The 13,724-nt window shown below is 37.1% G+C and overlaps 1 protein-coding gene across 7 annotated transcripts in view; it reads left to right on the top strand.

Annotated features, from left to right (window-relative positions):
• The window catches only part of TMEM245 (transmembrane protein 245), a 104,677-nt gene that overhangs the window by 35,956 nt on the left and 54,997 nt on the right, over positions 1–13,724 (top strand). For all 7 annotated transcript variants that reach the window (XM_019033785.4, XM_055351784.2, XM_055351787.2 and 4 more), the window contains 2 exons: positions 3,067–3,171; positions 10,548–10,630. In XM_019033785.4, coding sequence (XP_018889330.3) covers positions 3,067–3,171; positions 10,548–10,630 — 188 coding nt within the window. The remainder of the gene's footprint in view (positions 1–3,066; positions 3,172–10,547; positions 10,631–13,724) is intronic.

Raw genomic sequence — 13,724 nt, 5'->3', positions numbered from 1 at the left:
GTGATCTTGACTCACTACACAACCTCCACCTCCCAGGCTCAAGCAATCCTCCCACCTCAGCCGCCTAAGTAGCTGGGACCACAGGTGTGCACCACCATGCCTGGTGGGTTTTTTTTTTGTATTTTTAGTAGAGATGGGGTTTTGCTATGTTGCCCAGGCTGGCCTTGAACTCCTTAGCTCAAGTGATCAGCCTGCCTCAGCCTCCTAAAGTGTTAGGATTATAGGTGTGAGCCACTGTACCAGGCTTTGTTTTATTTCTTAGTATTGATTATTTGCACTAAAACTCAAGTGGAATTTTGTTTAAAAACAAAGCAAAATGAAAAATCTATAGGCCCAGAATAATGAAAGAGAAGAAAAACTCAGTAGTGGAATACTTTCTTAATAGCTTGATAAATAAGGCCAGTTAGTGTAGAAGTTTTAGAGTATCTTTTGGTGTAACTAGAAATTTACTGACATCTCTAAATTTAAAAAATGCATGTCGTTCATTCATATTTAAAACATTCGGAATGTCATTTTAAAATTATTTCTCTTTTTTTGAAAAACAAACTTTAAAAATTAAAGTAACTTCTCAGTCTTTCAGCATGGAAAGATTGGGGACATTTAGAGACTTGGTAATTTCCATGCGAGGGCAGGTGGATTGGGTTCCTTTGCCCAAAGCAGAACGTGGGACAGGATCAGCCTCGTGAGATAGCGCCTCTGGCCTTTGGTCCCCTTCTCCATTGCTTCCTCTCTTTATGTTTCTCTTTCTATCTCTCCGAGTTGCTGTTTCTTTGTGAGTCTTTTTCTATTCAGTCTTTCTGGGAGTTGGTTCATCTTTTCCTCCATCTAAGTTTTTTATCTTCTTTGCTTTTTTTCCTCTTTTGGTCCTTAGTTTTATGTATCAACTCCCCCCGCCCCCATTTTTTTTCGCTTGACCTTCTCTGTTTCCTTTTATTCTTGAATAAATCTTAGTCTCTGTTTCTCTTTCCCACTCTTTCCTCTTTCTTACTGTCTCCCTTCTTGTCCTGTTCTCAGCTAACTTAACTGGCCACATGTGACGAAAACAACAACTTCTTAGCTTCTTTTTTGAGCATCTTAAATAATTTTGTTTATTTTAAATTTCAATGAAACATCCAACCCTCACTGTCATCCCTTGGATATACGTTTTTATTTAGGTGACTGTGAATTTTTTTCAACCTTTATGGCTTGTGATAGAAAAATTTTACCCTAACTTAAAACTAAAAAATTGGATATTGTAATGTCAATGTACCTAATATGTTTTTGAATATTCTATGTTTTATATGTTAAAAATACTCAAACATGTTTCTAAGTAGAATATCATTTACATTTAAAAATACATTTCAGGATATGACTTTTCTGAAAAAAAAATAGAGGCTCTACATTATTTTCAGAAATTGTAATTTGTGGATACAAATACAGTCTTAATTCTGAAATTATTTTATTTATGCTTGCTTATTCAAACACATAGTAATTGAATGCTTACCACGTGCTAAGCACTTAGATTTTGGAGATACAAAGAGGAGTGATACAAACCTAGCTCTTTCCCCAGGAAGCTGCCTTGATAACTAGTTTTCAATTGGTTTCTGATTGAAAGTTTTCAGTTTCATTGATTTTAGAATTTAACTTTAGAATATGACATCTGACCTTCCATATCTTAGAAACCTGTTATTCCTTTTTTTTAGTCTCTGCATTGTCTTTGATGCCTTGGTAGCATGCACTGAAAATTAACTCTTCTGTTTGAAACTGTAATTGTCAAGATTAAAGATTAACTTTTTATCTTTGAGTTCACTTTAGCATTGATCTCTTAGTGACAGTGTCCTTGATGAATAACAGATAAGGGGGGCACAAGCTTATAAACGTCAAGTGAAAGTAAATGCTGCAGAAGTCATGTTGTTTTTTTAACCAACATTCTTTGCTTTTGGATGTTTAATTCACTGGAGAGCATAAATCAGATCTAAATTAAGAATAAATTACTTAGCAATGCTGTTGCTCACCTTGGGGTTGAGCAGTGCATTGTGGTGTTTCAGCAGTTATTAATCTAGTTAAATGTAGTTTTGAAATGTTAGATGGTAGCTGCATGAAGAATTCTAGCAATCTATCAGGTATATATTCCGAAAACACAAGTTGTTTAAAATGTAGGATTATTTGTGGTTGTGAAAGATGAAGGAAGTTATAGCAAGACAATGCCAGCATTTAGGGAAAGCATAGTTTTAATAATTGATTAAGAAACAGCTACTACATTGATTATATCAATTATAGTCATGTCATAAAGCTTATGTTTTCAGAAGAATAGAAACTTCAAGTAGAATATCAGATTTTAAAAAGCATTTTATTATGTATTATGAAATATTTCAAACATAAAAAGATGTAAAGACTATCTACCAATGACTCCCCCCTTAATAAAACAAATTAACCTGAAGACTGTTTTGTGCCCCTCCTTGATTGTGCATTCACCTCCCAACCCCTCGCTCCTTGGGCAACTGTTATCTTTGTTATTTGTCATTGCCTTAACATTAGATCTTTTTATTACTGCTTTTGTAATTCTAATGATATCAAATGGAAAAAATATTTTGAATGCAACTCCTCTTTTAATTTGCTCCAATTTTATCTGTATTTTTTAGTCCATGCCTGTATTATAAGTATTATAAATACTATCTGTATATACTTTTGCTAAAGTCGTGTGTATTTGTTAAACTGATGATACAGCTTCATAAGATTTTAGGTCAGCTAATGGTTTGTCAATATTTTGTTTAGAATACTTACCAGGTTATAAATTACAATTTGAAACATAGATATCCTATAGTTTGAGAATTTGAACATAGATATAGGTTATGTTGAAATCGACTGCCTTTTTCTTAGCTATGACAGTAATAAACTATATAACAGCAGCAGTAGTGAGTACTGTGAAGTTTTTAAAGTTGCTTAAAGCTTTTACTGCTTTAATTATTATGCCATAATTTGCTTTGCCATGCTGGAGATCCTGTTTTGTCTTTATGCCAATTGAGTATATGTATTTTTAAAGTTCTACTTTAAAGATAAGTAATTCTCTTTTTCATTTTTGTGCAGATGATCATCTGGTTGGAGAAGATGTTAGATAAAATAATTAGCATTTTCATCATATTTTTGTTAGTGATAGGAACTCTTCTTTTAGCCCTACTCTTGACTGCAAAGGTAGAGTACAGTGATTATTATTCTCATTAATAAACCCTTAATTGTTAGAATTGTAATCTGGATAAAAAGCTAGCAGAAGCGGCATGGAAAATGTTAACTTGACTTAAAAGTATGTACAATAGCTACAGGATTTATGATTTGTATATTACTAATTTTGCCATGAATTTGCCTAGTATATTTTCTTTTCAGACCTCTTTTACATGCATTTTTATTTTATCGAAACCCTTGGGAGTAAATACAAATGAAAAAAATGAGATAATGAAGAACAATTGGGGCTTTTTTTTTTTTAGTTTAATAGGAGAATTAGGATCTGGTCTCATGAATTCTAATCTAGTTAGTATTCTTCACTAGATCAGAATTTGCTGATTACCACCTTCCATCCTTGTCTCATTGATCCTTCTGCTGATATATACCATAGCACCTTTATTTCTCGCTTTCCAGGTCCTTCCAGCTTACATTTCCTTTCCCCATTTTCATCTCATCAAAGAAAATTATTCTCTAAAGCACACCTAAAATGTTATCTTTATAGTGATATCTCTTACTATTTTTTTTAGGCTTATCAAGTCTGACAAGATTTCCCCCCCCCCACTTTTATGGTACATTTTAATCTTTATTTTATCTGAACCGTATTGAACTCCACAACCCAGATTTTGGTATGTTCTTTTCAAGGAGTTGGTGAAGCTTATGTGAAATCATGGATACAAAAATTTTTTTTATTCCTTTAGTTCCCATAGAGACATGTTGGTAACTATAATTGTTAATCTAATTAACCAATTTGCTAAAGAACTGCACTATTTCTTCAGTGGCATCTCTGCTTGGAAGTCCTATTCTTAGTCTCAGCTTCAGTACACCCTCAAGCTATCTTATTTGCTTCTAAAAATCTCTTCTAGTACTTCTGTTTCAGTCTTTGTATAGTTCCTATCTGTTCTTTGGATATTAATTATGTATAGTCACGTATATATACTGTGCAGACTTATTTAGAGGCTTTTTGTCATATTTTGCTTAAACCTGCTACTGTGCAATCTTACATTCCAGTTCTTTCATTAGTATGGTCTTTTTTTTTCCTTTCTCCTCTCTTCTACACTTCTATTCTACTTTTCCTTCTTGGTCCCTTTGCGTAGCATCTTTTGCCTGGCCATCTCAGTTTTATCTTTTAAGTCCTTTTTCTTTGTTCATCCCCTGCTTCAGTGAGCTTTTGCTTCTCTGAACTTTGATAACAAGTATTACTGAACCATTTATTTCTGGGTGTAGAATTCATCCAAACTGAGCTTTTGAGGGAACCTTATTGGTTATCTAATTCATTCTCCTGGCCAGTACAGCTGTCATTCTCTGAAACATCCATGACAGTATCTACTTGAATGTTTAATGGACATCTCAAATGTAACGTCAGAGACTGAATTCCAGACCTTCCTCCACTTGTCTGTTCTTCTCATAGTCTTCAGTGACAACTCCATTCTTCTGCTTGCTCAAATGGAAAGTCTCAGGATCATTTTTGACTACTGTCTTTGTTTTGTATCCACATCCAGTTTGCCAGAAAATCCTTTTTGGCTCCACCTTCCTAATATGTCCTGGGATAATAGCAGGGTGAGGAAGTCAGGTAATTCCTTTCCACAGAAATCAAGAATAAAACAGCATGAAATTATTAAAAACACCATTTAAAAGCATTAGAAAATGACCAGGTAGGCAACTAGGAGATCTTTCGTTGATGAAAAGCTGCTACTATAGCTGGTAAAAACAGGTACTTTTTCTTTACAGGTAAAAACAGGTGGCATTCTTGCATGGGCAGTAAAACCTGCAGCTTTTCTTGATGGAAGTATTCTTCAGTGCACAGATGTGTTTAGGTTTAATGTAGCTTCATTTGTCTGTTTTTGCCTTTGTTGCCTGTGCTTTTGGTGTCAAGTCCAATTGGAGATGAGCAGAGCCTCAGACACCTGTGGGACAATATCAAACATCTAGCAGACATGTAATAAGCATCCCAGAAGATGAGAAGAGGAAGAGAAAAAGGTAGAAAAAATTATTTGAAGAAATAACTGCTAAAAACTTTCCCATGTTTGGTGAAAAACATTAACAGATCCAAGAGGTTCAACAAACCTTCAGTAGAATAAGCATACACAAACACAAAACCATGCCTAGCTACATCATAGTCAAACTGCCGAAAGACAAAGATAAAAAGAAAATCTGGAAGGAAGCAAGAGAAAAATTACACAGCACAAACAGGGGAACAATACAGTTAGTGACTTAATTCTCTTAATAAACAGCAAAGACTAAAAGACATTGGAGTGACATATTTAAAGTCATAGGGAGAAATCTCTGTCAAACAATACTTTTATAGTCAGTGAAACTGTTCTTTCAAAGTAAAGGCAAAATGAAAACATTTCTGGATAAACAGATACTGAATTTGTTGATAGCAGACCTGCACTTATATGGAATGCTAACAGAATTCCTTCGGGGTGAAGATAAATGACTCCAGAAATAATGTGGATCCAAAGAAAGGAATGAAAGCACTTGGAAAATATGTGGGTTATATTTTCCCCTGTCTTCTTTTAATTTATTTAAACAAATATGACTAAAGAAAAACAGAAATACTGTTGTGGCCTTTATAACATATATAGATGAGCTATGTATATATAAAACCATAGCACAAAGAAGAGGGCTGGCAAGTGGAACTGTACTGGTATGAAGTTCTTAAAGTATTTTCCTGGATATAAGTCAGTATTAACTTGAAGTAGATTATGATAAATTAAAAGATGAGATAAGATTTAGATAAGTTAAACAGCAGGCAATAAATAGCCTAAGGATTAGGGGAACTAAAATGGTATACTAAAATTTGCTGAACATAAAAGGCAGTGCAGGAACAACAGAGGACCAATAGAGACGGGACAAATAGAAAGCTAGTAGCAAAATGGCAGACCTAACCCTGGTCATGACAATACTTAGGTTACACGAGAAGCAACTAAACAGTCAAAAAGCAGACATTGTCAGACTGAATATAAAAAGCAAGTTCCAACTTGCTTTTGGTATGTTAGAGACACACTTTAAATTCAAAGTCACAGGAAGGTTGATAGTAAAAATATTAAAAAACATACACTGTGCAAACTGTCCACAGAAAATATGTGCAGTTTATTCTATATTATCAGACAAAATAGATTGTCAAAAAGAAATATTGCTAGAGGCAAATTAAGGACTTTTCATATGGATAAGAGTTAATATTGACATAAGATAACAGTTACAAATGTATATGCTCCCAACAGCGGAGCTCTAAAATACATGAAATCAAACATTCAGAATTAAAAGGAGAAATAAACAAATCTATGATTATAGTTCAGGATTCAGTACTCCTTGCAGTAATTGAGGGAATAAGTAGTTAGAAAATAATAAGGATATTTAGAAGCCTTTTAAAACCCTGTCAGTCGGCTGGGTGTGGTGGCTTATGCCTGTAATCCCAGGACTTCGGGAAGATGAGGCAGGTGGATCCCTTGACTCCAGGAGTTTTAAGACCAACCTAGGCAACATGACAAAACCCCATCTCTACAAAGAATAGAAAAAATTAGTTGGGCATGGTGACTTAAGCCTGTAGTCCCAGCTACTTGAGAGGCTGAGGTGGGAGGATTGCTTGATCCCGGGAGATTGAGGCTGCAGTGAGCTGTGATCGTGCCACTGCATGTCAGCCTGGGTGACAGAGCAAGACTTTGTCTCAAAAGAAAACAAAAACGAAACACGCCAAAAAACGCGGTCAGTCAACTTGACCTAATTAACAATTAGAAATTATATTCTTTTCAAGAAAACATGGAATACTCACCAGAATAAATAATATGTTCAATAAATTTGGAAGTGTTAGGCAAGGCACAGTGGTACACACCTGTAATCTCAGCTACCTGGCAGGCTGAGGCAGGAGGATTGCTTGAGCCCAGGAGTTTGAGACCAGCCTGGGCAACATAAGGAGACCCTGGCTTTACAAAAACAATTTAAAAATTTAGCTGGGCATTGTGGTGCATTTCTGTAGTCCCAGCTACTTAGGAGGCTGAGGTGGGAAGATTGCTTGAGACTTGGAGGTGGAGACTGTAGTGAGCCATGATTGCACCACTGCAGTCCAGGCTGGGTGACAGAGCGAGATCGCTGTCTCAAACAAACAAAAAAAGCATTTCCTGACACAGAATTAAATTAAAAATCAGTAACAGAAATTGAGGAAATGTCCAAATATTTAGAAATTAAGCAACATACTTTTTTTTTTGGCGGGGGAGGGGTGTATATAACATTAGTTAAAGCCTTTAATAATTTTAAAATAAGAACTTTAACTTTTTTTTATTATACTTTAAGTTTTAGGGTACATGTGCACAACGTGTAGGTTTGTTACATATGTATACATGTGCCATGTTGGTGTGCTGCACCCATTAACTCGTCATTTACATTAGGTGTATCTCCTAATGCTATCCCTCCCCCTCCCCCCACCCCACAATGGGTCCCAGTGTGTGATGTTCCCCTTCCTGTGTCCATGTGTTCTCATTGTTCAGTTCCCACCTATGAGTGAGAACATGTGGGGTTTGGTTTTTTGTCCTTGCGATAGTTTGCTGAGAATTATGGTTTCCAGCTTCATCCATGTCCCTACAAAGGACATGAACTCATCATGATTTTTTATGGCTGCATAGTATTCCATGGTGTATATGTGCCACATTTTCTTAATCCAGTCTATCATTGTTGGACATTTGGGTTGGTTCCAAGTCTTTTAAGCAACATACTTCTAAACCTGTGAATCGAATAAATTTCAAAGGAAATTAGAAGATTTTAAAATGGAAGAAAATGAAGCCACTGCGTATCAAAATTTGTAGGATGCAGCTGAAGCAGTGTCTTGTTGGAAGTTTATGTCATTAAATGCTTATATTTGAAAAAGGAAAATCAGTGACCTAAGTTTCCACCTTCAGAAGCTAGCAAATAATAGCAAATTAAATCCAAAGTAAATGAAAGGAAGGAAATAATAAGGATCAGGTGCAAATCAAGGAAATTTGAAAAGGAGAAACAATAGTGAAAACATTAATAAACTCAAAAGCTGGTTCTTTGAAAACCATCAATAAAATTGACAAAATTTTAGCCAGACTGATAAAGAAAAAAGAAGATACAAATTACCAATATCAAGTACAAAAGAGGAAACATCTCTGCATATGTCACAGATCTTGAAAGGATAAGGGAATATTGTGAACAACTTTATGCCATCAAGTTTGATAACATTAAATGGAGAAATTCCTTGTAGAGAAGGAGTGGAACAGACTCAAGAAGAAATAGAAAAATTGTAGCCCACTATGAGGACAAGAAATTGAATTAGTGTTTGAAAATCTTCCTACCAAGAAGCGCTCAGGCCCAGATGATCTGACTGATGAGTTTCATCAAACATGTAGCGAAGAAATACTGCCTGTTCTACACAGTGTTGTTCAGTTAGCAAAGAAGTAACACTTGTCAGCTCATTTTATGAGGCTAGTATTGCCCAGATACCAAAGTCAAAGGCATTCACAGAAGGGAAACTGCAGACCAGTATCCCTTATAAATAGACACAAAAATCCTTAACAAAACAACAGATTAAATCCTGCAGTATGTAAAAAGGAAAATATATCTATGTGAGGTTTATTTCGGGAATGTAAAACCCGTTTAACATCCAACAGTTGGTTAATGTAAGATAGGTCTCAAATCCAGTCACTTCTTTTTCAGTACCGCTACTGTCCTGCTCAAAGCTATCCCCGTTCTCTCTTGAATTGTTCCTTAGCCTCATTTAGTCTGTTTTCAACACAGCATCCAAACTTACTTTAAACATCTAAGTAAGATTATGTCCCTTAGCTTACAGCCCTCTTTTTCCATATCCCACAAAATGCTAGCCTAAGTCCTCACAAGAACGTGTCAGGTCTTATTCATTCTGGCTGTTGTTCAGGCATTGCACCTGAGTTGATTATCTCCTCACTGTGTCTGAAATCAGCTTGTTTTCCCCGTCGTGGTGCAGTTTGTATTTTGTGTTCTTCCTACTTTTCTGGGGCCCGATAGAATTGGAAGTGGTATCACTTGATGGCTTAGGTGGCTATGTATCTTTGTTAGGGTATCTATACTCTGTTCTGTTCTGGGTTGGTATGTGACTTGGCCTAGTGATTTTGCTACTTGGTTAATCTCATACCCATGCCCATGGAAAAATACCGTCAGTCTTTGTACTGTCTCACTCAATTCCTTGCATACTGTGGAACTTTCACTGCAGAAAGGGACAGAGATGAGGGGTGGGTGTGGGTGGGGGACTTTGATCTCTTTCCTCTGATTTATCCTTTTCTCCCTCATTACACTTTCTTTCCCTCTGTCATCAGAAAAGGATAACGATGTGGCTTCTTTTCTCCCTGTTACCGGTGAATCGTATATATTTGTCAGCTCACCTGTGCGGCTCCTGGGTGATAGGGTCAGTTTAGGAGTGAGCTGTTACGCCTCTCTGTTGTGCTCCAGAATGTTTTGTTTCTTTACCTGATGGCTGAGTTCCAAATTGTATCAGATTATGTTTCTTTCCTTGTTTGGATGTCCTGGGTGAAAAAAATTCTTTTCGACTGGTTAATTCCCATTTTATCTCCCTCATTTTGTTGGTTATTGGGCAAGGTAAATTCAGAGGTGCAGCTTCTGTTGGCTTTTTTTACTCAGAAACCTTACTTAGTTGCAGCTTACTTACAGTGGCTCACACCTGTAATCCTAGCACTTTGGGAGGCCAAGGTGGGTAGATCCCTTGAGGTCAGGAGTTCAAGACCAGCCTGGCCAACATGGCAAAACCTTATTTCTACTAAAAATACAAAATTAGACAGGCGTGGTTGTGAGTGCCTGTAATCCCAGCTACTCAGGAGACTGAGGCACGAGAATCACTTGAACCTGGGGGGTGGAGGTTATATCGAGCTGAGATTGCGCCACTACACTCCAGCAAGCCTGGGTGACAGAGCGAGAACCTGGCTAAAAAAAAGAAAATCTTAGTTCCTTATTTGCCTGTTTGTCTCACACTGCATGATGAACCTGTTAGCTCACAAAGTGCTGGTATTGCTTACATAGATACACAAACACATTTATACGATATATTCATGCAAATGAAATGTATGTACATATACGTGTCAAGTATTTGAACATATCTATTTATGTATTTTTTTCTTAAGTAATGTGTTGAACAGGGAGCTAGCATGTACTTTTTATTTCCTGTAGTGCGTATCATTAGATATAATGTATAGTAACTTTGCGCTGCATGTTTCTAAATTAATTAAAGCAAAGATGTGTATTTATTTGGCTCTCAAAGCATTGTTCCAATCATAGAGTAGAAAAATAAATGTTAAATTGGGTTTATTTTTTACTGAGATTCTTTTCTTTCTTTATCTGTAATACAGGTACATCAAGAGAGTGTACACATGATTGAAGTAACAAGTAATTTGATTAATGAAACTCTAGCAAATCACCCTGAGTGGGCAAAGTAAGAATATTGTTTTGAAAAAGAAGAGAGATGAATGGCCTAGTTTCAGCATCTGTTTGCACGAAATGACCTTCATTGATGCAGCTGCATTGGAAGATAAAAGATAGGGTTTGCCAGAGCTTTGATAAATATTGTCATTTTTGAAGAAGAATGGCATGTAATACAGAGGGTGGGAGGAAAGTGCTCAGGATTTTAGGTACAATTCATGGTAAATGATACTTTGTTTTATAATTGAGGTTTACAGCATGTTTATAATTTACAAAGTACTTCATCTGTCTTATGTCATTTGTTCCTCACAGTGACTGTGTGAGATAGATTGAAGAAATTATCCCCATTTTACACATGAGGAAACAAGATCAAAGGTTAAGGAACTTGCGATAATAATCCCGCAGTGGCAGAGTCATTTATAACCACTGCTTCTGATCAACTGAAGGAAAGTTTCCACTATAACATGGAAACTGTAACTCCTCAACTTTCTACGTAATTTTTAAATTTATGTTATTTATTTATTTATTTTTAAGAAATGAGGTCTCACCATGTTGTCCAGGCTGATCTTGAACTCCTGGGCTCAAGCAGTTCTCCTGCTTTAGCCTCTGGAGTAGCTGAGACTACAGGTGTACACCACCATGCCCAGTTTTATAATTATTGACATATTCCCATATTGTATTATTTTTGAGGAAGGATAGGTGAACTATGGCCCAGGGCCAAATTCAGCCACCTCCTTTTGTGTTGGGGACCAGCCTCAACACCACCCGTAGGGTACCTGAAGTCCGGTGGCGACAAAGGAATGAGAAGAGACAGGTTAAGAGTTCATAAAGGTGGGAGTCGGGGCCAGTTGCATAATGGAGGCTGCAAAAGGCGCTGAGCTCTGGTCTCCACACTATTTATTGAGTGTAATCACTTAGCTCTAAAAAGCAGATGTTCAGGGTGAAAACACTGAAAGGGAGGCAGTACATCATAGGCGTAATCTATAGCAATAGCGGTTTAAATCAATCTCCTTTGTGCTCAAACAGCATATCTTTAACTTGTTGGAGAGTAGCTAGTGGGAGCGGGCTTAACTAGGAGCCTGCACGTCTGTCCACATTCCAGTGTTTCAAAGGAGTGTCTTTCTCCTTGAACACAGTGTTTACAGATAAGAGAGCAGGTCTTGCTCTGAGTATGGGAACATGATGGCAATTCGGAGACTTTTCTACTCAGAGGCCTCTCGTGGCTTTCCACAACTTACCGTCCCATATTTTTGTGGCCATTTTATACAGGCACCCCACAAGCCCTTTTCCCAGCACTTTGGTAAATGAAGTTTTAGTGGAACATACCTATGTCTACTCATTTACATATTTTCTCTGGCTGTTTTGGGGTTTCAAGGACAAACATAATTGAGTAGCTGTGGCAGAGATTATATGTTCTGCAGAGCCTAAAATACTTACTCTCTAGTCCTTTACAGAAAAATTTGCCAACTTCTGTTTTATAGGATCTCTGTGTACGTGTTTAATTTGGCTTCTGGAAGAAGGGTTTTCAGTTTTTGTGGGGGATGTTCAGCAGAGCTGTGTTATCCACCTAACAACTTGATGACACATTGTATGACCTGCCTTTTATTAACCTCAAGACAGTCATAAGTCAGGAAATATTCTGCCAGTTTTAGGCTTATAAGTTGAGATTTAACTTGATTTTTCTCCTTTGCCTCTACTTTATTCTTTTATATAAAACCTGCCTAGGACATTACTTGAACTTGATTTAGAATAAAAATTTTTTTTTTTTTTTTTTTTTTTTGAGACAGGGTCTTGCTCTGTCACCCAGGCTGGATTAAAGTGGCACAATCATGTCTCACTGCAGGCTTGATCTCCTGGGCTCAATCATTCCTCCCACTTTAGTCTCTTGAGTAGCTGGGACTACAGGCGTGAGCCACTGTACTCGGTTAATTTTTATATTTTTTGTAGGAGTTTCACCATGTTGCCTAGGCTGGTCTTGAACACCTGGGCTCAAGTGATCTTCCCTCCTCAGCCTCCCAAAGTGCTGGGATTACAGGCATGAGCCACTGTGCCTGGCCTATTTGAATCTTCATAAAAGAAGTATATTTCTTTTGAAATATAAATTGTGGTATATTTATGCAGTGGAATATTATGCAGCATTAAAAAAAATGGACTAATGATACATGTACCAACATGGATGACTCTCAAAATAAGTATGTTGGCCAGGTGCGGTGGGTGGCTCACACCTGTAATCCCAGCACTTTGGGAGGCCGAGGTGGGAGGATCACCTGAGGTCAGGAGTTTGAGACCAGCCTGGCCAACATGGTGAAACCCCATCTCTACTAAAAACACAAAAACGAACTGGGTGTGTGGCACACACCTATAATCCCAGGTACTTGGGAGGCTGAGGCACATGAATCGCTTGAACTCGGGAGACAGAGGTTGCAGTGAGCCAAGATTGCACCACTGCACTCCGGCCTGGATGATAGGGTAAGACTCTGTCTCAAAAAAACAACAACAAAAAAGTAAGCTGAGTGAAAAAATTCAGACAAAAAGCCAAAATGGTACGATTTCATTTATTTAAAGTTCTAGGAAATGCACACTAATCTGTAGTGACAGTAAGATTAATGGTTGCCTGTGGATTGGGGTGGAGCTCTAGGGAGGACATACATATAGGTGCAAGGAAATTTTTAGGAGTGATAGATACGTTTATTATTTTGATTAAGGATATAAGTAGAGAAGTAGAATCATCATATTTCATTCTAGAACAGGCTTTTCAGCTGCTTTGTGGAGAAAAGATTGAAGGTATACAAGATGTAAACCTTTGGGACAAATTAAAAGCTTCTAGAGTAAACCGGATGAGAAGTGACAAAGCCCTGAACTGTAGACAGTTTCAGTGGAGGTGAACAGGAGGGACAGATTTATAAGGTCTTAAGGGGGTTAGTTGGTGATTAATTGGATATAGGAGGAAGAAATCTAGCATGACTTATGTTTCTAGCTTTGGAAATTAGTGAGTGATGGTGGATTCACCAAGACAGGAAATAGAGCAGATTTGGTAGGGAAACTAATTCACCTGTTTACCTGTTGAGTTTGAGGTGACTGTTGTAAGTAGAGGCATCCAGTAGGCT

This window comes from Gorilla gorilla, chromosome 13, assembly GCF_029281585.2.
Source record: "Gorilla gorilla gorilla isolate KB3781 chromosome 13, NHGRI_mGorGor1-v2.1_pri, whole genome shotgun sequence".
Lineage (NCBI taxonomy): Eukaryota > Metazoa > Chordata > Mammalia > Primates > Hominidae > Gorilla > Gorilla gorilla.
The sequence above is the reverse complement of the archived record's forward strand: the minus strand, read 5'-3'. Positions and strand labels throughout refer to the sequence as shown.